The sequence below is a fragment of the Cydia splendana genome, chromosome 26 (assembly GCF_910591565.1).
Source record: "Cydia splendana chromosome 26, ilCydSple1.2, whole genome shotgun sequence".
NCBI classification, from domain to species: Eukaryota; Metazoa; Arthropoda; class Insecta; order Lepidoptera; family Tortricidae; genus Cydia; species Cydia splendana.
Genome location: NC_085985.1, coordinates 9,439,227 through 9,466,509, shown reverse-complemented (window position 1 = coordinate 9,466,509; position 27,283 = coordinate 9,439,227). Strand labels below are relative to the sequence as shown.

Genomic DNA, 27,283 nt, shown 5'->3' with positions numbered 1-27,283 from the left:
CCCCGGCTTCGCACGAGTTAATAAATTATACACGTAAACCTTCCTCAAAAATCACTCTATTGATAGGTGAAAATCCGTTAGTAGTTTTTTAGTTTATCGCGAACATACAAACACACAAACAGACAGATGCGGCGGGGGACTTTGTTTTATAAGTGTAGTCATACATTACTAGTTAGTATACAGAATGCAGAATGAAAATATTGTAGGTACATAATTTATAAATTGTATAACACTCTTTTTTCAGAGCACCGCGTCCTAAGAATAGAGACGAAGCAAGTGCCGGTGAGGAGTCAGCCAGAGGTCGTGTTGAGCGATGGTGAGTATTTACCCAATTCACTCACAATTGTGGCCAGTTGAAGTATGTTACAGATGGCGCCAGCATAAGTTTACCTGTCATCCTTAAGAAAAGTGTCAAATTCTTTTTCACATCACCTATTCGGAAAAAGGCTTTTTTTCTGCTAGGAGGGATCAGAGTGGCACTTTTCTTCCCTGCTAGGAGGGATCAAAGTAACACTTTTCTGTTCTGGCACACTATGTTTACATTTTTTTGTACATTATTTTTTTAGCTTAAATAATCTGTTTAAGCATCAGATTGTGTCAACACTAAGATTTTTTTATTTTCCTCGTAGTTGATGTGAAAAGCAGTATGTGTCACACGGTATCAAAATTATTTCGTCATGGGCGTTAACACTTGAATCCCTCATTACGCTCAGGATTCAATGTACGCCCTTGACGGAAATATATCATTTTGATCCCTTGTAACACAAACTACTATTATTTTTGTGATATTTTTGGCCTGGATGCCAAATCTCAGAACCAAACTAGAGACAGGTAAAACCTATGATGGCGCCATCCATACAGACCTTTGGCAGTTGCCAGTTTTAAAGTTTTTCACTCGTAATTATTCACCTAGTTATGTTTATTTTTTACTATATGCAAGTATTAGCAGCTTTTTCCAATTTTCAATCCGCAGGCAAAATGACAAATTTCTATTTAATCAGAATCACCTACAAATAATAGTAGAAAATAATGAGGTTGGCCGGTCGAAGTTTTTAGCAGATGGCGCCATCATAGCTTGCCCTGTCAATCCCTAGAATTGTGTTAAATTTTTGGTATTTTAATAACCTGGATGCCAGCCTTTTAAGCCAAATCACATAGAAAAAGGGGCAAGCTATGATGGCGCCATCTATTTGACAGTTGCCAACCCCATTGTATTATTACATGTAATAGTGTAAAATGTAAAAAGCGTTCTGCCGTCGAAAGAATAGACGCGTTCACATCGATAGCTAATAGATAATGATCATTTTACCTGTATTATAATTACGATTTTTCCAAATTTATAAGCGACGACCTTTTTATAACGTGCATGATTTTTTTCTCCTTTTTTTAAGTAGATGGTTGAGTTACAGTTACCAAAAAAATATTATTGTGTACATGCTGTAGTAAGTTTTATATTCATTATATTCATTATATTTTTTCACATAGCGAGGATAAAATTTGCGTTTTAGGGTTACAAATTGTATTTAGATGAAGCACAATACCCAAGCTATGTGAAAAATATGATACAGATTAATAAAATATGATTATTTGATATATATTATATTTTTATGTATATATTATTGTTATTTATGTTTATGTAATGTGTATTTGTATTTTATATATTTATTTATGATAACTTAGGTATAGAGAACCTCAAAAACCGTTGCACGTACTTGGTAAACAAGGCAAAGGGCACGCTCCACCGAAGGCCCAGCAAAAAAACGGGCAAAGCTTTTAACCGGTTTAGCAACGGTAAGTGTAATCGAAATAAACCGGTTTTGAGAGCTACCGGAGGTTTGGGTTTACGGTTTTTTGGATTTTATTTGTTATTTCAAAATCGTGATGCATTTATTCAATATTCATACATTTCTATCCGTTTTTGTACAGTAGTAACACATAGAAACTGGATAGAAATATCTCTTATATATCTTTATATGTATTTATTTATATATTTTTTATAATATTACTAACTCTTTATTATATATCCTTCAATTTAGCTACCTTTCATATTTCCTAAATGTATTTTTCATCAGTGTGTCGTTCTAATATTTTATTGGTAACGTTTTCAATCGTTGCGAGTCTGAAACGCGGTTATCACACTGATTCAGGTCCACAATCCGCACTGGTGTGTGAACGATACAGCGCTATGGGGCTATTCATAAATTACGTCATTTCAAATTAGGGGGGGGGGGGGTCTGGACATCGGATGATGGTAGCATGACGTAGGAGGAAACGGGGTCATTCGAAGCATGATTTTTGGATGATTTTAGGGGAGGGGGGTCGAAACTCGTCAAAAATCGATGACGTAATTTATGGACAGCCCCTATGCACGTATGTCTTGTTGTCTCGCTCGCACACCGGAGCGGTAACTGCATCCAATGTGATGACCGCCTAAATAGGTTATGCAAACCGGTAAAAAATTTAATGGGAGTTACCGGTAAACCGGTTTTTCATACTAAACATTTACCGGTTGCATTCCCTACGCCTAAATCAGCTCGACACGGTTTTATTTTATTTTTCAATGCATGTGTTTGACGTATAATGTCTCCGTAGTGGACACGACAGACTTTCTGCATGCCGAGCGGTCACATGCCGATCGGACCCGAGGTTAGTACGGATTTTAGTAATAGATTAAGGTTTAAGAATACATGTGTGGCGTTTTTAGACAAAAAGGTACTATTTCATAAGTGATTCTGGAAATTATGTCAGTAGCGTGTTTTCGATATTTAATTACTGATAAGGTACCTTTTGTCTTAAAACTACATGTTATGTCACTTCTGTGCACGATTTTATTTGGTGTGGAAAATAATTGGGAAAGATTTTGAACAAATGGGAATTTATTTTTTAAAGCATAAATTAATCGTTTATTTGATTTGAAAAAATCAGAAGTCGTTTGTTAAAATCTTTCCCGAAGCTATCGCACTAATTCCTACTAATTTCTTAATGGTAACCACCATTAATTTCCCTCTTAGTTTCATTATATTGATTGGTTTATTTTCACCTCTCCCTTTTTAATTCTTTTAATTTAGACGTTTGTTATCAGTCCGACTACGAACTAAATTCTTTGTTAAATTTTTCTAATAATTTCAAACTACGTCGGAGCTTAATCCAGAGTACAATAAATACAAGACTGGTTATTCCTTTTTTCATCGGCCTAACCTAAACACAGGCTCAATTCCCAAAGAGCCGCGCGACCCGAACCTCTTGTCCGATGACGAGGTGTTCCTGGACTCGCCTGTCGGGTCCACCGCCTCCTCGGCTGTGACGTCACCAGCTCCGCCCGTCACTCCCGTGACGGTCGTCCGCGTGCAGGCTGGGGTCGTTAGAGGTAAAGGTGTAGGGAGTTGGGGGTAAAAATTAATCAGGTAGTTACTGGCGCGTGAATGGAATTGAAAGGCGGAACCGGTTCATATTTTTAGAAATAGATAACCGGTTTTCTAAAAAAGGAACTGGTGCGTGAATGGTGTAAGGAAATTGAGGTAAATGGAAAATAAAACTATGACTGGCGCGTGAGTGAGTTTGAAATGCGAAACCGGGTTTATTATTATAAAGAGGAAACCGGTTTTATGTTCTTACAAATAAGAAACCGAGTTGGAAATACGAAACTGGTTTTAATATTCTTATAAGGAGGAAATTGAGCTTACTGTGAGTTTTATATCGTTTCGCGAAACGGTCTACATGAAAAATACCGTTTTCATTTGTATGTAGGTAAGTAATGTTTTGTTTGAAAATTTGCGTGTGATTGTTTAAATGTTGATTAGATTAAATTCGTCCATAAATATTGTCTGTGTGAATTTATTAATTCATTTTAATTGGTTGAAAGGTTTGCTTTGAAGGGCAAATGAGTGTGTTTCACGTCGTATACGTATGAAAAAATTTGGTAAAACGTGGAAAGTAAAATAGCGGGATTGAATGAAAGTGCCTTCACAATCTTTAATCTATCTCTGGGGATCTTGTGGTGTCTTTTAGGCTTGTGAACCGTCTGTGGGGCCTAACGCTGGCTTTGAAAATCGATTTTGTATCTCTGTTATTCCAATGTTCCGGGAGTGACAGAGAAGAGATCATCTTCGATATTTGATGTTCGGAATAGCCCCCTGTTCTAATGTTGCGTCTTCATGTTTTGTTCGATATTGTCATCATCAGCTAATTGGGATTGTATTTTGTTATAATTGTCTGTCTTCAGATATTCTCTGTTTGTACCTATTTGAATTGTGATGTTGATGTCATTTTTGTGTTTCATATATTATTTAAATCTACTCGTTTTTAATCGTTCTTGTCCATTTACTGTTGTCCTTATATATGTATATCCGCGTCATCGAATCATCGTTTCTCATTCGAACTAAGCTAGTGATATCTGCTAATAGTATATGTCAAACGGGTCTTCATAGTTAATTATACTAGCCCTTGAAATGGTTATAAACCTATTGATATAAACGTAAGATAAAGCTAATCCAACAACCTTCTATCTCATATTTCCCGTGTATTAATTTCATTTGCTTTAATTAGGAATCAGTCAATTTAATTTGACTTATTCTTAACATCTAACAAAGTATCAGTTCTACAAATCACTAATCCATATTTGATCGAACTTGAAGTTGAGTCCAGTTCAGAATCTTTTGGTATGGATTGTTAGTGCTTTGTAAAACTGGTCTGCACGCTTTTTAATCTCATTGCAGGTACTAAGCTAACACCGGAAGCTAGCGAAGCACTGTCCACTAACAAACGATCCTTCCATGACTATTCCCGAAACAGCAACGTTGGTAGGATCATTCAGAAATATGATGATGATAAAAAACATCCCAAGTGTAAAGTCAGTCTGAATGATAGGCTAGGTAATGAAGCTAGGGCTAATGTAGATGCAGTCAATGATCACAAGGAAAATTATGTTTTTAAATCTAACAAGGCTTTAAATTTAGATATTGCGGAAGTCAACCAAGTCACTAAAGATCCTATGGATCTTGACAAAAAGAGTAATCAAGACGATCTAAGCAGTAGGTCCAGCCTGTATTCCATCCCATCAATAGAATGGGACGGAAGATTCAGGTCCGATTACACCCTTCGAACCCAATCATTGCCCAGGAAAAGGGTAAAGTCCACGACCAATTTGTTTAGAACCAGATCCCACAGCGGATTCCTGAATTCTTACATCAGAGACCCGGAACCGAATCATTTCCACATTCCTAAATGTAGATCTTGCGGGTCCAGCACTAACTCCTTCGTCTGGGAGGTTAACAAAGAAAGGAGAAGCCAGAAACCACATTCCGTGTATTTCTCAGTGGATAACATACACCAAGAATGTCAAAAAGAAGAATTGCCTGACATAGTTAAGGTCAAAGAGACGATAGTGCCCGTTTTTAAAGTAGCCGAAATTCAGGATGAGTTTGTTGAAAGCCAAGAGTTCAATGAAGATAACTATCTGGCTGATTTGAATAGTTTTTCTTCGGGAAATCAGACGGTTATTGAATCCGCTGATCAAAACGATGTCACAATGACTGAATCCAATATTGTTGAAGACAATGTTCAAGTACAAGGAAACGATGGCATTGCTTCTAAAGCTGAGATTGTCCAAGTAGATTCGGAAAATACACACGATAATCCGGATACTAATGAAGGCGAATACCACAGCTTTTCAGATGAAATGGACTTTGAAGACGTTTACGAGAGTCCAGTCAAAGATCTAGTTGAGAAGGACATAAGGGATTATTCAGTGCCTATTAATTTCTATTGTGAAGATTACACAAAAAAAGAAAGTCCGAAAAAGTCGCCAAAGAAAATTATAGCGGCGATCAAAGATAATTTGATTCTAGAACCAATACTTGAAGAATCAAAAAGCTCTTATGACGAATCTGGTAGTTTCAATAATGATACTACTAATGTGAGAAACTGTTCGGATACCGAGGTTGTGTTTATCGAAGCAAGTAATGAAATTCCCAGCTCTAGTGTGCCTACATTTGATGACCGCGACGTTAGAAATAACCAATTCAAAGAAATTGTAGAGAGAAATATCGAACCCTCTAGTGAAGAAATTAACAAACCCAGTAAAAATGACAATATTGATGATGTTAAAATTCCTTGCGCAGGTATGCAGCTAAAATGCGAAATTACAAACCAAGAAAAAGACTTGTCTGCCCAAGATGTGGCACATACATCAAACGAAATATTTGCGATGCCTAATACAACAGACGACAATGTATTCAAAATTCCTAATGCCATCCCACCACGAACCATAAAAAATGAAATTGTTGACGACGTAAAACTGCGAAAGTCCGATGACTACAGTATTGCGTCTAGTACCGAACTAGCGAGCTTCGATTCCACCGCTGAATTCGAGAAATATGAAGTCATTGCTGATATTTTAGGCAAGATCATAAATCGTATCGATGTACAAACAGAAAATGACTATTTGGTCAACATTCCTGTTTTTATGAAACAAAGTGACGATCTTCATTTTGACTACAAAAATCCGACTGAAGAAAGTAAGTTGGATGTGTCTGATCAATCAGACAATGCAGAAATATTTTCTATAACCAAAATAATTCAAGAAATCGAAGGAACTGCCACTTTTAATGAATCCGTGTCAACTGAAATCAGTGAAGTGGATAGTCAGCCCCACAAAATAGCCGAAGCCATTGTTTACTTCATATTCGAAAGTGCATGCTCCGTTTGGGAAAATAAAGAAAAGAGTAAAGCGAGGATTGTTAAACGAGTTATAACTGTTGTGGACCCCGAAGATATACTGTTTACTGCCGCAAGTCTGTGGCCTGAAACAATTGATTCAAATGAAGAATTAAAGGAAATCGATAATAAACCAGAATCCGTAAAAGAGACTACAGAAGAGATCCCTCACCATAGTCCCGATAACACGGAACCGCGTACGCTTAATAACGCAGATGATGGTTTTGACAACTTAAATTTAGGGCCAGTAATAATTAATGAGTTACTAGACAAAATAGTATTTGATCCTGACCTTCATGTTTTAAATAATGACATATCAGACACAAAAACTCCTTCATATACCGTTCCAAATTTAAAAGAATGTAATGAAGACACAAATGAACAGCCAACACAAATGGTAAGCATAGGAGAAGATGCCATAGCGAATCTTTTTCGGTATTTAAGCGACGAAACGCTTTTGAAATCGAATGAAAACTTGAGAAATGTAGCCGAAATTAATGATACGAATGTGCAAGAATTAATAGGGGCTGATTCAGGAATTTTACCTATTAACAGTAGCATCCAACCCCAAGAAGGCAGCGACAATGGCTATGAAGGGTCCGTCTACGACAATATTAATAATAATGTGCAGTTAATCGATAATGAACAAGAAGATATACCCCTCGGTTACCAACCTGAGAATATCAAATATTCCAACATTATTGATAATATTGAAGACGCCGAACAAACCCGAGAATTGCGAACTGATTGTGATATTACACTAGCATCTGTAACAACATCAAGGTTCGATACTTTCAATGACAATATTGAAATTGATACAAGAATACTCGACGAAATCGAAGATGATGATGATGATGTTGATGCAGAACTTTTGAATCAGTTGTGTAATAACGATGATTGTGAATCTATTGTCTCAGAAATTGTGTATACAGTGCCATCTGATCATAAAATACCATTTAATGCTGAATCAGGTGAATCTGAAGATGTTGTTATTAGTCAAAAAGATGAAATAATGTATGCTATTAGTTCTCATGACGACTTACCCAAAGCCGAAGAAAGCGCAGAAGCTTTTAATGACACTTTCGTAATAATTCCTGACGAATGTTGCAGTTCTGCGCTAGGAAGCGACATGAACACAGCGTTCGTACAAGACGATTATTTCAACAGTATATCCTCTTCACCAAACACACAGAAAACCAATTTCGAATCGTGTACAGAATCACCAATAGTGAACACCAGTAATAGTACACTTTACGAAAAAGATGATTCCATTCTTGGTTCGCCATTTGTCAAAAGAGCATCCGTTATATCTATGTCACAGACAGAACATAGAGGAGGCGTCAAATACTGGCTATCATTCGATGAGAGCTTAACAGAAATAGACAGACATAAAGACTCATACAGACCCGTCAAAAAGTTTAATGAAAACAAGATACCAAGCTTCTTCAAAGTTGATTTCGATAGCGACCTTCACGACAGCTACGAGAGTAGTTTTAAAAGATCCAGTGTACTTTTAGACGATTATAATAGTGAAGAAAGCAACGTTGCGATGGAAGACAGCTTCATATCGGCTAAACCTAACTCGAACTACGACACTTGCGATTCTGATCTATTGGAAAATATGCCCGAAAAAATGCTTCTTTACAATACTAGATCTGAATTTCATAAAAAGCGTCTGTATTCCACATGGCCACCGTTCGAAGATACGTTGTTTTATAGGATTATTTCTAAGTTTAGGATGTCGGAAAGTTTTGATCCAAGCGACTTGGATAATGTGGAGAAAATTAATATCACTCACTAGTTGTTAGTGATAAGATTATAATACTTGTTGCATATATAACAAACTGAAACGCATCTTACAAATTTTGATATACCTACTTACATTTCGATCCTAATTTAAAATGACAATAAATGACATGCAATCTGACGTTGCATGTATTGTTGTCATTATTAAAGGTTAATTTACAGGGTATAGTCAAAGAGAATTTGAAATAGAGAGTTACTGTCATGGTAAATTATGTAACTACAGTATATTTACTGCCATCTTTCGACAGACGATTAAGGTTATGACGCCATCGCTCGAAAAGATTGCACCATACCTTTGGCCTATAGTCGAGTAGATGGCGCTAATATTAATATTTAATAAGTTAACACATATCAGTGAAAGAATAAGGATCAAAGTCAAATGGCGTTCTAACAGTTTTAGTTCTGTCGAAAGATGGCAGTTACCTTTGGCCTATAGTCGAGTAGATGGCGCTAATATTAATATTTAATAAGTTTACACATATCAGTGAAAAAATAAGGATCAAAGTCAAATGGCGTTCTAACAGTTTTATGTTCTGTCGAAAGATGGCAGTAAATTTACAGTGGCTACATAATTTACTTTGACAATCCGTCTCTTCTCTATACGCTCTATTCTCTTTGGTATAATATAATAGTTTAACAAAAGCCATTTTTCACAAACTAAATAATGTTTTTTTACAAAATATTTAGTTTAATGAATTGCCCCGTATTGAATGATCCGTCCACAATTTATGATTAGGTACGAGTATGTGATTTTCGCGCAAGGTTTCAGGAATAGTCACTCCTTTTTAATGTTTAGTATGCATGTTTTATGTTTTCATGGTTTGTATGTTTTTAGCTTCTTTATGTGAATTGTAAATAAATAGAACAATTTCATCAAAGGAAGTGGTTGTAATACTTGTAATATAAGCCTTAGTGTTAGTAATTATAAGGAATTGGTACAGAAAATGATGAAATTATTCTATTTAGTTCTTTGTTTTTTATTTTATGTGGCAATGTAGGGGAAAATGAACGTTTTGTTATTTTTCTTTTACAATAAGTACATTAGCTTGGCAAATATTCAAAAATATTGTAATACAAAAAATAGTGCGCCGATATTTTTGGATTTTGTACTGTGTTTATTATAAGTTCATTGTGTTCTGCTAAGTTATTGTTTTCCTGTAAATATGTCCCACTTTTATTAAAATACATTTAATGCTTACGTGTTTGTTTGTTTACTAACTTAGGGCCACTTGCACCATCCCACTAACCCGAGGTTTAGCGGTTAAACCGTTAACTTAGTGTCAAATTATACTGGTAACCATGGTAACTCCAGGTTTAACCGGTTAACCCGGGGTTAGTGGAATGGTGCAAGTGGCGCTTATAGAGGTAATGTTTTGTCTTGAAAATAAGACGCGGGCTGTCAAGTATGGACTGTGGACCTTGTAGGAATATGTATGCATTCTCACTGCCAAGTTTGTGCAAAGTTAGTGCGGTCAGATTCTACGTATTTCTTATAGCCTGGGTCCCTTTCAAGTAAAAACATTGCTCTTTTTTAATTTCACTGCCTTTACTTGTTTTTTTTTAATAAGACTGTTGAAATTGCTTTTCATACCATAAAGAAGAAACTTTGGACTCCTCTCTGGGTTGTGCTATTTATTATTTATAAATTAATCTTAAAACCACATCGTACAAAGATATAATTTAAATATAAATATGCTATAGATGGTCAAGCAAATCTTGTCAGTAGAAAAAGGCGCGAAATTCAAATTTTCTATGAGAAGATATCCCTTCGCACCAACATTTTTCAAATTTGCCGCCTTTTTCTACTGACATGATCTGCTTGACCAACTATAGTTTATTTGTTTTAAAAAGGTTCATATTAGTAACAACTATGTGCCGTCTTCGCCGCTACGGTGAAGAGCTAACCGGTTTCTATTTTAACAATTTTACGGTTAGTTTAACCGGTTAGCCATTCAAATAGTGAATAATAGTTACAAAGCGGAAGCTTTCCTAGGCCGGTAAAAATCCTATCTATACCAAAAACAAGAAAATAGTATGAAAGCGTTTCACCAGTCTTATAACTCTGCACATTCTATGCATGAAGCGTTTGGATGGTTTGGTTCGTTCCGCGAGCGCCGCCTCATACTAACGTCGTTCAGAGGTGAGTCACGCTTGCTTATATTATTTTACGTTGTTACTAATATATTAATATTTAACGTAAGTTTGTACCGTCATTTGGGCTTTTTTATTTTAAAGTTGTACCAAAATTGTTTGTGTTAGATTTGTGAATTTTTATATTATTTCTACTCAGAATCACGACCTTTTCCATTTTTTACCGAGAAAAAAAATGTCCCCAATATGTTCGGTCCGTTTGGTTACGGTTTTCAATACAACCTTCTATGACCGTAACAAAACGGACAATAAAAAATATTGTATGAAATTTTGGGGACACTTTCTCGTATTATGATCGAGAGCTCGTGATTCTGAGTGGATATAATATAAAAATTCCAAAATCTAAAATACAGTTTTAACCTTTTGAACGCCACAGACGGCAATTGACGTCAACGCAAAATCGTGACAACGACTCCAAAGACGGCATTTGACGTTTTTTTTTTTAGTGAAATCACCCCAATTTTAGGTTAGCATTCACAAAACTAAATTTTACCCGCGTGGCCTCAGTGGTACGGCAAATGGATGCGCCATTTGGCGTTCAAAAGGTTTAGAAATGAAATGAAATATTACCTACTTTTATTTTAATGATATGTTACGCTTATTTATTTTGGAAAGTCAAAACACGATTTATGAATATATTCTATATTACTTGCTGTTACTGTCCCTTTGGTTTAACAGGATAATATGAATTACAGTCAAATATTTATTAAACAACGAAGTATACATTATTGTAAGTAATTATTAAAAGCATTAGTTTGCATTCTAATGTTCATATGCAACCGTAATATGTAACTCGGAAAGATATATTCATACGGCCCGATTCTAACTTTAAGATGCGTCAACTAATAGATCTAGACACGATATGGATTAGATATGTCAGTGTCAAATGTGACGTTTCTTCAAACAAATACGTCACTTTTGACACTGACACATCTAATCCATATCGTTTCTAGATCTATTAATTGACGTATCTTAAAGTTCGAATCTGGCAGATAGTCTAATTTGTTTATGTAATAAGTAGCGGTTTAATCCGCAACAATTATTGTGCCTAGCTCATTTTTAGGGTTCCGTACCCAAAGGGTAAAACGGGACCCTATTACTAAGACTCCGCTGTCCGTCCGTCCGTCCGTCTGTCACCAGGCTGTATCTCACGATCCGTGATAGCTAGACAGTTGAAATTTTCACAGATGATGTATTTCTGTTGCCGCTATAACAACAAATACTAAAAAGTACGGAACCCTCGGTGGGCGAGTCTGACTCGCACTTGTCCGATTTTTAATGTAATTACTTAACAGTGACGTACAGATGTAGTGCATAATTATTTTCCATCGTATTTTCACGGAAACTTACGAACGTGGCTTGCTATTTCAGTCAGTCTCGGTACAAAAAGTACCGAGGTTGACTGAAGTAGCGTGACAAATACTATTACCGAGATAATACGATGGAAAAAAATTATGCGCTACATCTGTAAAGCTATGATTCAGGGTTGACTTATGTGGCTTTAATGACCAGAGTATAGTTTGTAGATTTCTAATAGGCTAATCCTTATACTAACGTTTTAATAATGGTTTCCAGGCGAGCACACCGTGAACGGGGACCACTCCGACGCCCACCAGAGCACTTTCTCGCACAGCAGTAAAGAGGTCAGTAATAGTACATTACTATAGACTTTGTAGTGCTTTTCTCAAACTGAAATGAAATAATAATAAAAATGATGATGATTGTTTCATGGACATAAAACATGGTCATCAATAAATTTTGGTGGCTAGCCATAATGGTGGGTTTGGTGGCCAGCGCGTGTGGCGCTGTCACCACCTAGCGGCCATATCTGTCCTGATCGTACCAGTCGCGTTTTGTTAGAGTCTTCTGTATCTAGTACATACTATTATATATTCTGTGACTTAACTAAGAACTTCTCATTCCAGGGCTCCCCATCCAAGGAGGTGTCGACAGAGGAGTCCCCCAAGAAGGACAAAAAGAAGAAGAAGGGGCTGCGGACGCCGTCCTTCCTCAAGAAGAAGAAGGAGAAGAAGAAGGACAAGGCTCAGCCCGCCTAGAGGTATAGTAAAAACTGAGCTTGTTCACTTACCTGTACTAACAATGGCATTGTTTTATTACAATCCTATTAATCCAATTCCAAGAAAGAAAAAATCATGTCCTAGAACAGAAAAGTACAACTTTGATCCCTCCTAGCAGGGAAGAAAAGTGCCACTTTGATCCCTCCTAGCGGGGAAGAAAAAGCCCCTTTTCGAATAGGTGATGTGAAAAATAAGTTAGAAGTACATTGCATGTATATTGGATTTTTTAACCTTATTCCTTGTTGAATGGGGTTAAAATGGTCTAAAAAGATAATATCATATTCAATCTTTTGTAGTCATATCCACCTTAGCCACGACAGGGAAGTAGTCTGGTGCAAAATGCAAAAAAAGTTATGTTAGCCATTATTTAGTTAGTGTATTTTGTAGTCTATTTTTAAAAGAAATAGAGTCGTTAATCTATACTACGAGGGTTGCACTGAAAATGTCGGGAATAGAGAAAACTGTCGCATCTAGACGGTCAATCTTTATTTTAATACATACTTAAACTCAAACTGACCACGCATATAAATTTTCTTTTGAAAGTAATCATTCTGTAATGCACACGGCTCATAATCCTAAAGTCCTTTTTGTATGGCGATTTTGGGGCCTTAGTGGTTTTGTATGAAATTCGTGGAGTAGCCAACGGAATTGAAGTTTTTTTACATATATATATATATATAAAAGATTTTTTTACTGTTGTCATATGAATATTTAGGAATGTCGAAATCTGCCGATATGCAACTTTTTTGGCAGTCTTTTTAATTAACAGCACAAATGCGATTTTAATTTTTGACGTCGCTTTGGAATGACATGCTTCTTTAAGATCACCCATGGGATAAAATGAAAGTGACTTTCATATTTAATTTTAACTGCAAACGAGCGTACGATGAACTCTAGTTCATAAAAAAATAACAGAAGCCCATTGTAACTTTTATTTGTTCGCTGAGGGCATATTGAAAACCGTTTAAAAATATGATCCGAAAAATCACTTGGCCAAAAATTCAAATAATGTTCGACATACAATTTTCAAATTGCCAGTAATTCTTAAATACAAATGACAACCAAATGGAATATACCTTAAAAGTTTTATAAAGAGTTACATTTTTATAAATTATATGCCTGTTTCTATTATGTTATTTCTAAGTGTCCCATTCCCGAATATTTCAGTGCGACCCTCGTAACATTTCAAGGCGGTTGTAATCTGCTTTTACTACGAGGTGGTTATCCTAATTTGTCGTTTACCACTCAATGGTATTGTATTCTTGAGACTTTGAGTAAACTAGCTCAGTTCAAAAGGTTTACATTGTACCCACTACTCTATTTCGCGAAAACTAGAATAAGCTCATATGGAAGAGACTTGAAAAAGATGTCATATTAACCCTATTTTGCCGCCCGTGGCGAAACTACTGTGATGACACGGTACATTTGTCAAGGACGTCAATGTAATGTTTTTAGTACAAAATATAAAACAATAATAAATGTTACGTTTCTAATAGTTAGGGTTCCGTACCCAAAGGGTAAAACGGGACCCTATTACTAAGACTCTGCTGTCCGTCCGCCCGTCCGTCCGTCTGTCACCAGGCTGTATCTCACGAACCGTGATAGCTAGACAGTTGAAATGTTCACAGATGATGTATTTCTGTTGCCGCTATAACAACAAATACTAAAAACAGAATAAAATAAATATTTAAGTGGGGCTCCCATACAACAAACGTGATTTTTGACCGAAGTTAAGCAACGTCGGGCGGGGTCAGTACTTGAATGGGTGACCGTTTTTATAGATAATGGTACGGAACCCTTCGTGTGCGAGTCCGACTCGCACTTGGCCGGTTTTTAGTTCCATTTTATTTCCTTTTGAGGTACGGAACCAGGCAATATTGATATATAAGTTTCCTCTTTACTATTTTCGTTATTTTAACGAAATAAACAATGAAGTAATAATTTGTAATATCTCCTTGTTTCAGATAAAATTACTACAAATCACTGCCATCCCGCTTTCAAGATACTTGTAATTTTTTAAAGTAAGGCGCGAGCCTGCCGGCATTGTGAGTGGCTTCCGCTAGAGGGCCACGCGATTCTCCCGAACTCATATTTACAATTATACACATCATATTAAATATATTAAGAACGGGTCACTCACTTATTTTAAGTCGAAAAACGCTCGACATGTTTCACTCCGTACCGAGCAGTGTCATCAGGAGCTTGCGTTTAAGGTGACGGACCGGCGTAGACTCCGTAAACCCAAGCTTCTGATGACACTGCTCGGTACGGAGTTTTTCGACTTAAAGTACGTGAGTGACCCGTTCTTAATATATGTATTTAATATGTCTGTGTCTCACGGAAGTTTTGTTATTAAAATTACACACATCACCAAAAATATTGTGAGAATCTGACATTTCTTAAATACTATTTGGAGCAATCCACGAAATTGTCTATCGCTGTTTAAGATTTGCAGGTATAGGGTTTTTTTTTGTTACGACGGATGTAAAAAATGCTCAGTAAAATAATCATTGACTTGACGTTGATAAAACCTGTTATACGAAATAAAATGCATTTGTACGGGACAGCATAAGGAATGCCCCATTTGGGCTTACAAATACACCATGAGATGAAAAATGCAATAAGTGCGAAACCGGTATTTTTCACCGTAACCGGTTTTTCACGAAAACCGGGTCGTCGTTCGTTTACAACAGACAAACCGGTTAAACTAACCTTGGATTGGTGCTCAAAGAAAACAGTGTCAGATTTTTCTAATATTATTGCGGTGAATGTGCATAATGCCTACTCGATTATAATTGTCTCGTAATAACCATACTTTCAACATGGTCCAACTAACAACTGGTTTGTTCTTGTAAAGTTGTAATAAGATAATGAGTTATGACGATACTCGTCTAAAATATTTGGAAATGGTTTACCTATTTGTTGTTTGTACTGGATTAAGTTACAAAAAATACTATAATATTCGTTTTATCGGTATTTTGAGACTATAATATGTCAGGCGATATAAGGTTTAAAATTGTAAATGTTGTATTCGGGAGCTATCGTGTGACAGTTTCGAAATGTAATAGTATGAACGATTTGACAATTAAATAATATATTTGTTTTGAGCGTACAAAGTTCAAGATTTACTTTGTGAAAAATGCGATAAATCTAACACTGCCTAAATATACTGATAGTGATACATGTCAAATTGTTTTGACTAGACGCATAACTTATGTAAAGATACTTGTCGGGTTTTGACAGTGGAACAACTGATATTGACAGTTGTCAATCCTTGCAACAGTCGTATGAGGGATGACACTCGCAACTTTTGCAAACAGGCTTGACATGTGTCAAAACGTCAGTGATACATGAAGCTGAACCGGTAGATAAAACCGGTTTTGCACACAGCGACATTTATGTTTGCAGAAGTAAACTAAAGCCCGATGTTTTTATTTATTTGGACGATTTAATTTGACAAAATTTCACTTGCCAACTATGGTCCTTTTTTGATGTGGTTAGAAGAACAATAATAGTTTTTTAATTATTTAAAACATTTTTTTTACTAGCGCACTTACCAGCCATGTTTAAATTAGAGAATACAAACCGGTAAAAGTTATTGAAATTACTGGTAAACCGGTAAATAACCGGAATTTCTTATACTAAATATTTACCGGTTGCATTGCCTAGTTAAAATATATCCTAGCAGTCTAAATATATACATCTTCCCGACATCTTAGAATTATATACATATTATATATATTCGGGAATGATGAAATATTTAGTACAACGCTTAGATATTTATATGGCTGTAATTTAAGAAATACAGTAATATATTATGTCTCTGGCATTCGCCTTTGTAACCCACCGTTATTACTAAAGTGCAATAAAATATGTATATGTAAATTTTATTTTTTAAAGATATATTTTTATTGTAATTTAAATATTTTTCTCACATTTTATTAATATGCATGACAAACGATGATATTGGACCTTGTGCCTTCACTTATATCGCTTTTGCGCAGGGACCGAATACCAGTATATTTTTCATACAAATTAACCGGTATTAAATTTCGGTATTGTGGTTGTTTATGTATATTTTTGCACTTAATTTAGCTAATCTGATCAATCATTATCCTTACCTAAATACTATTCTATAATATCAAATAAATAATGCGAAAGCTATGAGATATTTTGATATTTAGTTATACCGGTAACGGTCCCTGCTTTTGCGGTTATCATACTAATGCGGAACCGCAGACCGCTCCGTTGTGTGAGAGAGACAGCGCTATGGACGTTAACCGGAGCGGCCTCGACGTAACTATCCTTCATACACTTGACGTAAATATTAAATATACTTTATTTTTTTATAATTATTGTTCTTCGAACCACTCGTTTTGGTGCGTATCGGGCATGTAATGCTTTTCGTGTTAGGGGGCCACCTTTCTTTATTTCGGCCCTACGCCACTTGTGCTTTTAAAAATAATTATGAACATTTTATGTATAACTATGTGGGTAGATTCGACAAAATATATCGACAAATAATGGATAAAGACAATATTCAAGGTGATAACAGTGTCAAAAATAAGGGTCAATATAGTTCCGACTACTCTCCAACAAGGCTCAGAACCGGTTTTTTCTTCATACAAAAAATACCGGTATTATTACGTTATTTTTCGTTCTTTGGTTTATGATTTCATTTTTGATGGGTCAATCTAATAATACGAAATCGTTACCTAAATACATGATTCAGTGCTACAGAAAGAGCATAAAATAATTAAAAATATTGGGCTATTTTGTGATTTAAAAAAAATCGGTTCCGAGCCCTGCTCTCCAACACTTGATCAAAAAGTGTTCAGATATTTTTAACACATTAATTGTACCCTTATATTTGCCGTTGCCTATTACCAAAACGAAAACTCAAATCTAATTCAGTAAATTAACTTGAAAAAACGCGGCGTACGTGAGCCTATTTTTACATTTAAAATTGTTTTGTTATTGTTATTATAGATGGCGTTACTGGTACATAAATTAGAGAGGCTTTAGGATTGTGTATTTGGTTTGAGACGATAATAAAAACTCGAGCAGTATTTTCGTGAATATTGTAATAATTCTTAAATATAAGAAACAACTATCGATTGAGAGAGAGAGAGGCAGTTGTGCATTAAAATTATGGGTAAAGTAATTGTGTGCATTTTACAGCGTTTTTGAAAGTTAAACTACTGGTTGTAATGTTTTAACTGCCCGCATAGTTATAAATATACATTATTATTAGGTAATCAAACAAAATATTATAATGTATGTTAGCTACTTATGTAAAGTTAAGTATACTCGCCTACACCTTTTTTAAATTATTTCCAGTAAATTGGGACGTAACTATTATTTTGACAGGTTTTAGGGTTCATCAAATGTCACAAATAATGTAAAAGGCTGGACCGTGTCAGGATAAAAACGAATTTAACCTTTTCGACGCCAAGGACGGATTAATCCGTCACAGACCACAGAGCAACATAGACCTACGTGCATATGCATACAATTCAACTTCGGTTTTGACACTTCGGTGACGTGGCCTCCGAGTGGCAGCGTTTGTGTTTGACACGGTGTCGAAAAGGTTAAGTAGCTTTCTATGTTAACTTGATGACAGTGACCTGATAGTCATAAATCCTTTAACATCGCTGGTTGTGATATGAATAAAAAAAACTACAAAACACACACTTACTAACAGTAGTTTATAAATGCAAGAGAATATCCTGAATCATGTGACGTTCCTTTCACCGCCATAAGGTACCTTTACTCGTGGAACATCACATATAGGCCACGAATGCTGACATATGTTTCACCGGTTAATTGGAGGGTTAATGCCTTCGGACTCATAGACGACGTATGTCGTCCAAATAAATATCTAACGACAACGTAAGGGTTTAAATATCAGTCCAGCCTAACCCACTCAGGTGCAGAACCCTAAAACATTTGCTTGCTATAAGTACATCCACAAGAGATTGTACATTTTGTTGTAAGGAGATCATTTAAAGCTATATTTTTTATTATTTTTATTTTTTAAGGGCAGTATGAATATTTGAAAAAAATAATGACAAACATGGCATTTACAGCTGAATCGTAATATATTTTAAGATTTATTTTTGTATTACTTATTAAGTTAATATTATAAATATGAATCAATTTAATTACTACATTTTAGTGCATGCTTCGTCAGATAATTGTTTTAATTTTCGTAAATCGGTTTTGTTGTATTGATTGAAAATTAACCGGTTTAAGTTTGCATGAAAACCGGTTTTTCTTAACGTTTAATTTGGAGGCATTACAAGGGTTTTGTTTTATATCGTGATATTTTATGTAGTCTCGAGATTTAGTGGCTATCATTACGTAAAAATGACCATGATAACACCTTAGCGGTGAAATAAGAATATAATCAATACGTATAATCAGTTTAATTCGACAATAGTACATTAGTGATTTAAAAAATATGCAAAAAATACTTACGATATTACCAAAGAGAATTTGAAATAGAGAGTTACTGTCATGGTAAATTATGTAGTTATATATTTACTGCCATTTTTCGACAGAAGATTAAAATTGTTAGAACGTACATATTTTACTTTGATCATTATTCTTTCACTGATATGTGTTAACTTGATAAATATTAATATTAACGCCATCTACTCGAGAGTAGGGCAAAGGTATGGTGCAATCGTTTTGAGCGATGGCGCCATAACCTTTGGCCTACAGTCGAGTAGATGGCGTTAATTTTAATATTTAACAAATTAACACCTATCGGTGTAAGAATAAGGATCAAAGTCAAATGGCGTTCTAACAGTTATAATCTTCTGTCGACAGATGGCACTAACAGTGGCTACATAATTTACTTTGACAATCCGCCTCTATACGCTCTATTCTCTTTGATTTTTAGTAATCTATAACAATTCAGATATTCATACTGTCAGAGAATCAATTTGACATTACCTAGATGGATCTAGAGTTTGTAAAATGACAAGTTTGATGTTAAGGTGCTACATGCACCTAGGTATGTGTAAAGTTGACTTGAGAGGCGCCATTAAAAAAAGAAGTTTTGAAACTGGTTAAATATCACTTGAACTAAATGTTGTTACTGACATTAATAAGCGACACATGCATATTGAATTATATAAAATTTATTAATAACTGACGTTTTTCTTTCTTTTTTTCTGTGTATTGAATATGTTATTTACTAATAAGATGTACTTTAGTTGTTGGTGATGTATTTGCATTTTTACCCTTTTGAACGCCAAACGGCGCATCCATTTGCCGTGCCACTGACGCCACGGGGGTAAAATTTAGTTGTGTGAATAAATAATGCCAACCTAAAAGTGGGGTGTTTTTCAGTAGATTTTCATCAAAAAACGATCGACATCAAAAGCCGTCTTTGGCGTCGTTGTCACGATTTTGCGTTGACGTCAATTGCCGTCCGTGGCGTTCAAAAGGTTAACCGACTTCATAAAGGAGTAGGTTATTACTTCCGTATTATTTTTTGTTTTGTTAATGTATATGCGAACTTAAAAATGGCGCCCACGACGAAACTGTAGTTTAAAAATCGACACCGGCATTGCAATTTTATTGTACTTTTAATGAAATAAATTATTAGTTTAAACTGTGGCCTTTTCTTTATATTCTATACAATACAGCGGAACCCGGCCGTAGTGTAAATAGGGCATTTTAGTACTAGTCAAATCCGTTACTTTTTTAGAACTGTCAAAACGATTTTCTAATATGGACTTTATATGAAACTTTACATCGTGACGTCACGGTCAACTCACCTACTTTTTATATTTCTATCCGATTTATTAAATAGAACTTGTGTTTAAAAATAACTCCTATCTGTGTTTTTCTAATAATTATCTGGTGATTTATTTCATTCATGGTGTAAAATAATTTATTTTAAATACAGTATAATACCCTATTTCATTCGATAACGTGACGAGCGTTCGCGTTATGTATATTTTTGTATGGGATTTTGAACAGCGCGCCAAGCGGGGCGTTATGGAATCTTAAATCCCATACAAAATGACAATTAACGCAAACGCGTACGGCACGTCACGCTATTGAATGAAATTTACACTAGGGCAGGCGTGGCTCACTCCGCGATTTCGTCGCGTCGCTACAAGTACATGCGGTCCACACCAATTTTGGTGTCTATAGTTCGTTTTTTTTAGCATTAGAAATAAGGTAAACAATCTTGATGTGTCTTATAATTGAAAAACACATTTTAAAAATAAGTTACAGCAAATATGTAACAATTATAAATCTAATACGATCATTAATATTCTTCTGCTTTCATAAGTAATAGTTATTGATTTTTAAAAAGCGTTTTTCAATTAAAAGACATGTCAAGATCGCTTACCTTCTTTCAAGTTCTTTCTAATGCTAAAAAAAACGAACTATAGTAGTAGTTGCCGCGCACCGCTACCACGATACAGGGTAATTTTTGGACCGTTAGCCATAATTGTGTGAGGTGATTAGGTAGGCCATACTGAACAACTTTTTCTATGGGACCAACTCCGAAATCATAATTTTTTTTTTGCCGTTTCATACATTTTGGTTGAGTGGATGTCGACGTATTCTATGGGAAGGCCAAATTTTTTTTTGGGATATCGGGGTTGGTCCCATAGAAAAAGTTGTTCAGTATGACCTACCTTACCTACCTAATCATCTCGCACAATATGGCTAACGGTCCAAAAATGACCCTGTATAGCAAAAAAATTACGAATGAACCTTGAAGCATAGCTTCCATTGACTGGATTAGGCTGCGGTTCCATATCTGGTGTATGGAGTTACTCTTTCTTTACTTATATTTATTCTATATATCTTGCCTTGACAGGGTTAATAAAACGAAACGTACAAAATTCAAATAATTTTATTACTTTTTTACAAAATCAACAACCTGCATACAACACCAAACAGTAAGTGTCAAACATTACAACAATACCGTAGTTTAAAATACAAATATCTGGGAGACCGGGCCTTGCTCGGAAAACATATACATATGTAAAAACTCAAAAATGCGCGTTTTCCCAGAGATAAGACCTACCTAGATCGATTTATCGTCCCCGAAAACCCCCATATAGCAAATTTCATCGAAATCGTTAGAGCCGTTTTCGAAATCGCCAAAATATATATATATAAATAAATAAATATACAAGAATTGCTCGTTTAAAGGTATTTAAGATAATCAGAATGACAGTTTGAATAATATTTTATTCGTTTGGGCACATTTACCACTTGCAGCATCCCACTAACCCGGGGTTAACCTGTTAAACCGTTAACCCAGCGTCCGTTTGTACTGGTAACCATGGTAACTCCAGGTTTAACCGGTTAACCCCGGGATGGTGCAAGTGGCCCTTAATATAAAAATATGATTACAAAGCTATGGGAGTCACTGAAATGAAATCAAAATCATAAAAAGTCCCGTTAACACATTCATTGCCAACATTTTCGTGGCGCTACACGTAGATTAGTATATGTTATTACTGGCGCTACGCTCGTAGCAGGTCCCAGCGTTTTCCCGCTTTGTAGAAGAAAGCGACTTCGAACAGAGAGCCCGCCGAGCGGCTCGGGCACTCAATGTGTTAAACCACCCAAAAGCTTGGAACTACGGTCTAATATAAAATCGAACATCGTCGTTCAGGTGTGACTATTTATTCAAATGTATTTCTATGGCAACATATTTATAAAAAACCGGACAAGTGCGAGTCGGACTCGCGCACGAAGGGTTCCGTGCCATTACGCAAAAAAATCACGTTTCTTGTATGGGAGCCCCACTTAAATATTTATTTTATTTTTAGTATTTGTTGTTATAACGACAACAGAATAAATACATCATCTGTGAAAATTTCAACAGATGGACAGCGGAGTCTAAGTAATAGGGTCCCGTTTTTATCCTTTGGGTACGGAACTCTAAAAATGGAAGAAAAAAAATAGACAAATCCAAAAAGTACACTGCATTTCATGCTGAAACTTGCAGTTTGGTGCTTAAGTACTTTTACATTAAATTTTAAACCCCCACCCAAACTATATTTACACTTATATTATAAACCTTAATAATGAAAACTTAACCCTGTACAGCGGCAACGCCTTAAAATTATAACCCTTCAAGTGCCACAGTGAAATGCGTCAAAAGAAAAAAAACTTTAAGGTGCCGTAGGTCAGAGACGGAGTTTTAAAAAAATCGTTTCGCTTTTTTAGATAACAATACGGTTGCCGAAAATTTAATTAATAGTCTTGAGGATTTTCTCTAGTGACTTCATGAATTCGAATCTTAATTTGAGTCGCTTAACTTCAAACTCGGGTAAATCCATCTGTCGGATTATGCGATTTTGGTATTAAGAAGAGGGTCCAATGGATTTACCCGAGTTTGCAGTTAAGCGACACATTTTTTGACTTTAGCTCGCTAGAAAAAAAATCACGAACATATTAGGTCTAAAACGCACTTTGTTTTTGTTAAAACTTACAACAAATAAAAATTCAAAAACATGATATCCGTGGTCCCGACCACGCATATATCCATCTCGCTCACGCTTAAGCTCAGTGAGAGTGAGAGAAGAACACGAAGCTACGGGGCCTTAAACTAGAAACTAGAATGTCTCTAGTGATAGAATTTTCCTTTCAATATGGTATATATAAGGCTTTGATCTCGGACTGTCTAGAACACAAAATGACTAGTGTAATATTTTGCCTATATCTCTTTTAGTCTACATCGCAAACGGTCTAGAACACAAAATGACCACATATAGGTAGGTTAGGTTCGTTAGTTATCTTTGGCCGAAGGCCAAACCGCACAGAAATAGGAGCCCCGCAGCGGGCTCCGTCGACATCGCTAACGTAAAGATAAACCGACGAAATGTAGGTAAATAAAGGTCTAAATAATTGTAGTCATTATGTGTTCTAGACCGTTTGCGATGTAGACTAAAAGAGATATAGGCAAAATATTACACTAGTCATTTTGTGTTCTAGACAGTCTGAGACCAACCCTATATATGTATGTGTAAAGTGTATTCGGGCAATCCCGAATACTTCAGGATGTCGCCTAAATCCGAAAATCACCCGTAATTCCATCAAATCAGAGTACATTTTTGGAACTTCCCGACAATTTTCAGTACTCGGAATTAACCATAAGATTTTTGTGACATTTCTGGTAAAATCAAAACCATACTTTTATCCTCCCGAGCCCTTATTTTTTTGTATTTAGAATCTTATATTCTGTTTTAATTCAAGTATAAAATTCAATTTGATCTGACCTTTTTAAAGGACACCAGGATTGGGGAGGATTGTAAAATGGACGCATTTAACCGAGCGCGGCAGAAGGATCTAAACAACCCACAATTCATAATTAATAATAAAGACAACCGTTTCATAAACTAACTTAAAAACTTAACTATAGAAACTACATTATTTACAATCCTAATTATTAATAATGTTCACAATTTTTGATTTCAAATACAAATATGTGTTTTTGAATAACACAAATTTTAAATAACTGAACAAAACTAAAGTCGAAATCAGAATTTGAATTGTAAAAAGTTGGTTTCCAATTTTAGTTTTTGAAAATGTTTAACAAATTCTAATCGTAAAAGACTTTTAATTTATTTATAATTATGCATAAGCTATTATTATTACAAAATATATAAAAAGAGGATGGAAATGGTATTTAGATACAAAATCATATCAGGAAAAAATAACTCAGAATTTGTGTTATTTCATAATTCTCTAGATATGTGATAGTACATTACGATACAAGTGCGAAAAGTAGGAATTGCCTACTTTTCGCACTTGTATCGTACAACGTTTAAAGGGGCCCACTGATTAACAGTCAGCCGGACGGTATCGGCCTGTCAGTTGTTCGGAACTGTCAAAATTTTGTTCTAACTGACAGGCCGATACCGTCCGGCGGACTGTTAATCAGTGGGCCCCTTTACAGTACAGATGGCCCTTTAAATTTTTGACATAGGCACGTATTGTCCTTAACACTTTCATTGCCAGCCAGCCAAACAAGACGTCCGCGCCAGGCCTCAACAATTTCGTCATATAAAGCGGTAGTACCACGATCCCGACTATCGGGTCGTCCGGCCTGGGAACGAAATCATAATATACCCGATAGTCGGCTTTTCGGCACTGAATGTGTTAATCTCGCCGTAGGGCGGAAAAATAAACCATTAGTACCTACTGTAAATTAAAATTATCCCTTTTTATACACATTGTAAATAACAATAATGTCTAAAAATTAAAGTATTTACATTTATTACTAGGTATGAAAAAATAAAGTACCTTAGGCAAGATTCAATCAATTTGATCCATATTCACTACCAATACACAATTGACATTTTAATGAAATTGAATTCCTTTTATTACCAGCATACGCGCTCAAAACAACAGAGCTACCGAGATCCTAAGCATTGTGTTAACGTTTTGGACGCCAATGACCGATATATCCGCACCGCAGGTCCAACGCCAAAGACGGATCAATCGGTCACAGACCACAGAGCAACATAGACCTACGTACATATGCGTAAAGTTCAATTTCAGTTTTGACACTTCGGTGTCGTGGCGTCCGAGTGATAGATTTTGTGTTTGACACGGCGTCGAAAAGGTTAACAAGATTTTGCTTAAAAATAAGTTAATGGTAAGAACATACCTTCACCGATACCCGTCGATTGGAGGTATATGACTCTCACTTAATGGTATAAACACGAACAAAATATTCTACTTATGAGTCATACCATAGAGTAATATAAATTAAGTAAAATAATCGGCCAAGAGCATGTCGGGCCATGCTCAGTGTAGGGTTTCGTCGTTACCATTCTGTCAAAATAGGCCAAACGGGGGCTATTAGTAAATATCATAAGGGAGTACCCTTTGCAGCGCTTTGTACATTACGTCTTTTTACTAAGAAAAGAAGATTTTTTGCAATAACTCACAAACGACTATACTCACTAGACCGATCATGTTCGTTATAGTTTTCATTGAAAGAATTTATTAAGCTCTTGTTTCGCAATTTTTTTCATAATTTTTGGGCCCGTGGTTCAAAAGTAGAGGGGGGGGGGGGGGACGACGACGACGACGACACATATATTTTTTCTTTCGGAGCGCATATTTCCGAAAAAATTAACTAATTCAAAAAATGGTTTTAGGAAACCCATATTCATTTTGAAAGACCTATCCAACGATACCCCACACTATCGGGACAAAGTAAAAAACAAAATCGAAAAAAAAAAATACTTTTTGTATGGGAGGTACCCTAAAAAACTTTTATTTTGTATTTTTTATTTTACCGTTTTGTTGCAATGCATGATTTATGTATCCATGCCAAATTGCAGCTTTCTAGCACTAACGATCACGGAGCAAAGCCTCGGACAGACAGACAGACAGACCTGGCGAAACTATAAGGGTTTCTAGGTAACTACGAAACCCTAAAAAGAGTGGTATCTCCATACATCAGTTTTCTTACCAAAACGCGAGTTATTTCGTAGTCGACATCTAACGTCAAGTAGTGGAACTATCAGTACCACTACTTGACACCAGATGTCACAAGTGTCGCTACTGACGAAAAATGTACTACTAAAACAATTTACAACTAATATTATAGAGTTGAAAATAGACTTCCAGTTAATCCAGATAAAATGTTAGCTGAAAATTGTTGAGCATTAGTTTTCGTTCGCCGCGACATCTATTGTCGAATAGCAGTACTTATAAATTCCGCTACATGACGCCTACGAAATAACTCGCGTTTTGGTAAGAAAACTGATGTATGGAGTTACTGCTCTTTCTCAAGTTATATTACTCTATGGTCATACAAACCTGCCGCCAAAAAGGCGCTCCCATACAATCGATGTTATGCTTTCATTTTAAAACGACCTGCTTAAATTACATGAAACTTGGCATGAACATTTACGTAATTAACACCAAAAAAAGGAAACAGAAAAAAAAGTGAAATTTTATATGTAAAATTTCGACTCGCTCTAAAAAAAAATTATAAATCTCTAGTAACGAAAACTATAGTTGGTCAAACCAATTTGTCAGTCAGTAAGAACCAGGAAAACTATACCTACTCATCCTTTTCTTTTGGGTGCTAGCACTAATGTAAGACAAAGATAGTATGATTCTCTCTGTCTATGATTGAAATGAGACAATCCTTTGACAATCTATAGTATCAGACATACTGTCCGATTTGAACTTTAAGATACGTCAATTAATAGATCTAGAAACGATATGGATTAGGTGTATCAGTGTCAATAGTGACGTTTTTGTTCGAAGAAACATCACTTTTGACACTGACATATCTAATCCATATCGTTTCTAAAATTTTTTTAGATCTATTAATTGACGTATCTTAAAGTTCGAATCGAGCCGATAGATATGTGTTACTTGAATGTTCATGTGTTATTTCAGAATGTCGTTTTAAAATGAGTGCGTGACTACGATTGTATGGTGGCGGCTACGTTCGTGTGACTTTTATTGTTTTTGGGTAGATTAACTTTGTGTTGTTATTCTGTCCCGTTGTCCAAGGG

At 35.6% G+C, this 27,283-nt stretch overlaps 1 protein-coding gene across 1 annotated transcript in view; it reads left to right on the top strand.

The window, feature by feature from the left end:
- Positions 1–8,695, top strand: part of LOC134803427 (uncharacterized) — a 35,363-nt gene extending 26,668 nt beyond the window's left edge. Inside the window, exons 15-17 of the mRNA XM_063776245.1 lie at positions 245–316; positions 2,593–2,646; positions 4,716–8,695. Of these exons, the coding sequence (XP_063632315.1) occupies positions 245–316; positions 2,593–2,646; positions 4,716–8,515 (3,926 nt within the window). The 3' untranslated portion in view covers positions 8,516–8,695. The remainder of the gene's footprint in view (positions 1–244; positions 317–2,592; positions 2,647–4,715) is intronic.
- Positions 8,696–27,283: the final 18,588 nt, after the last annotated feature.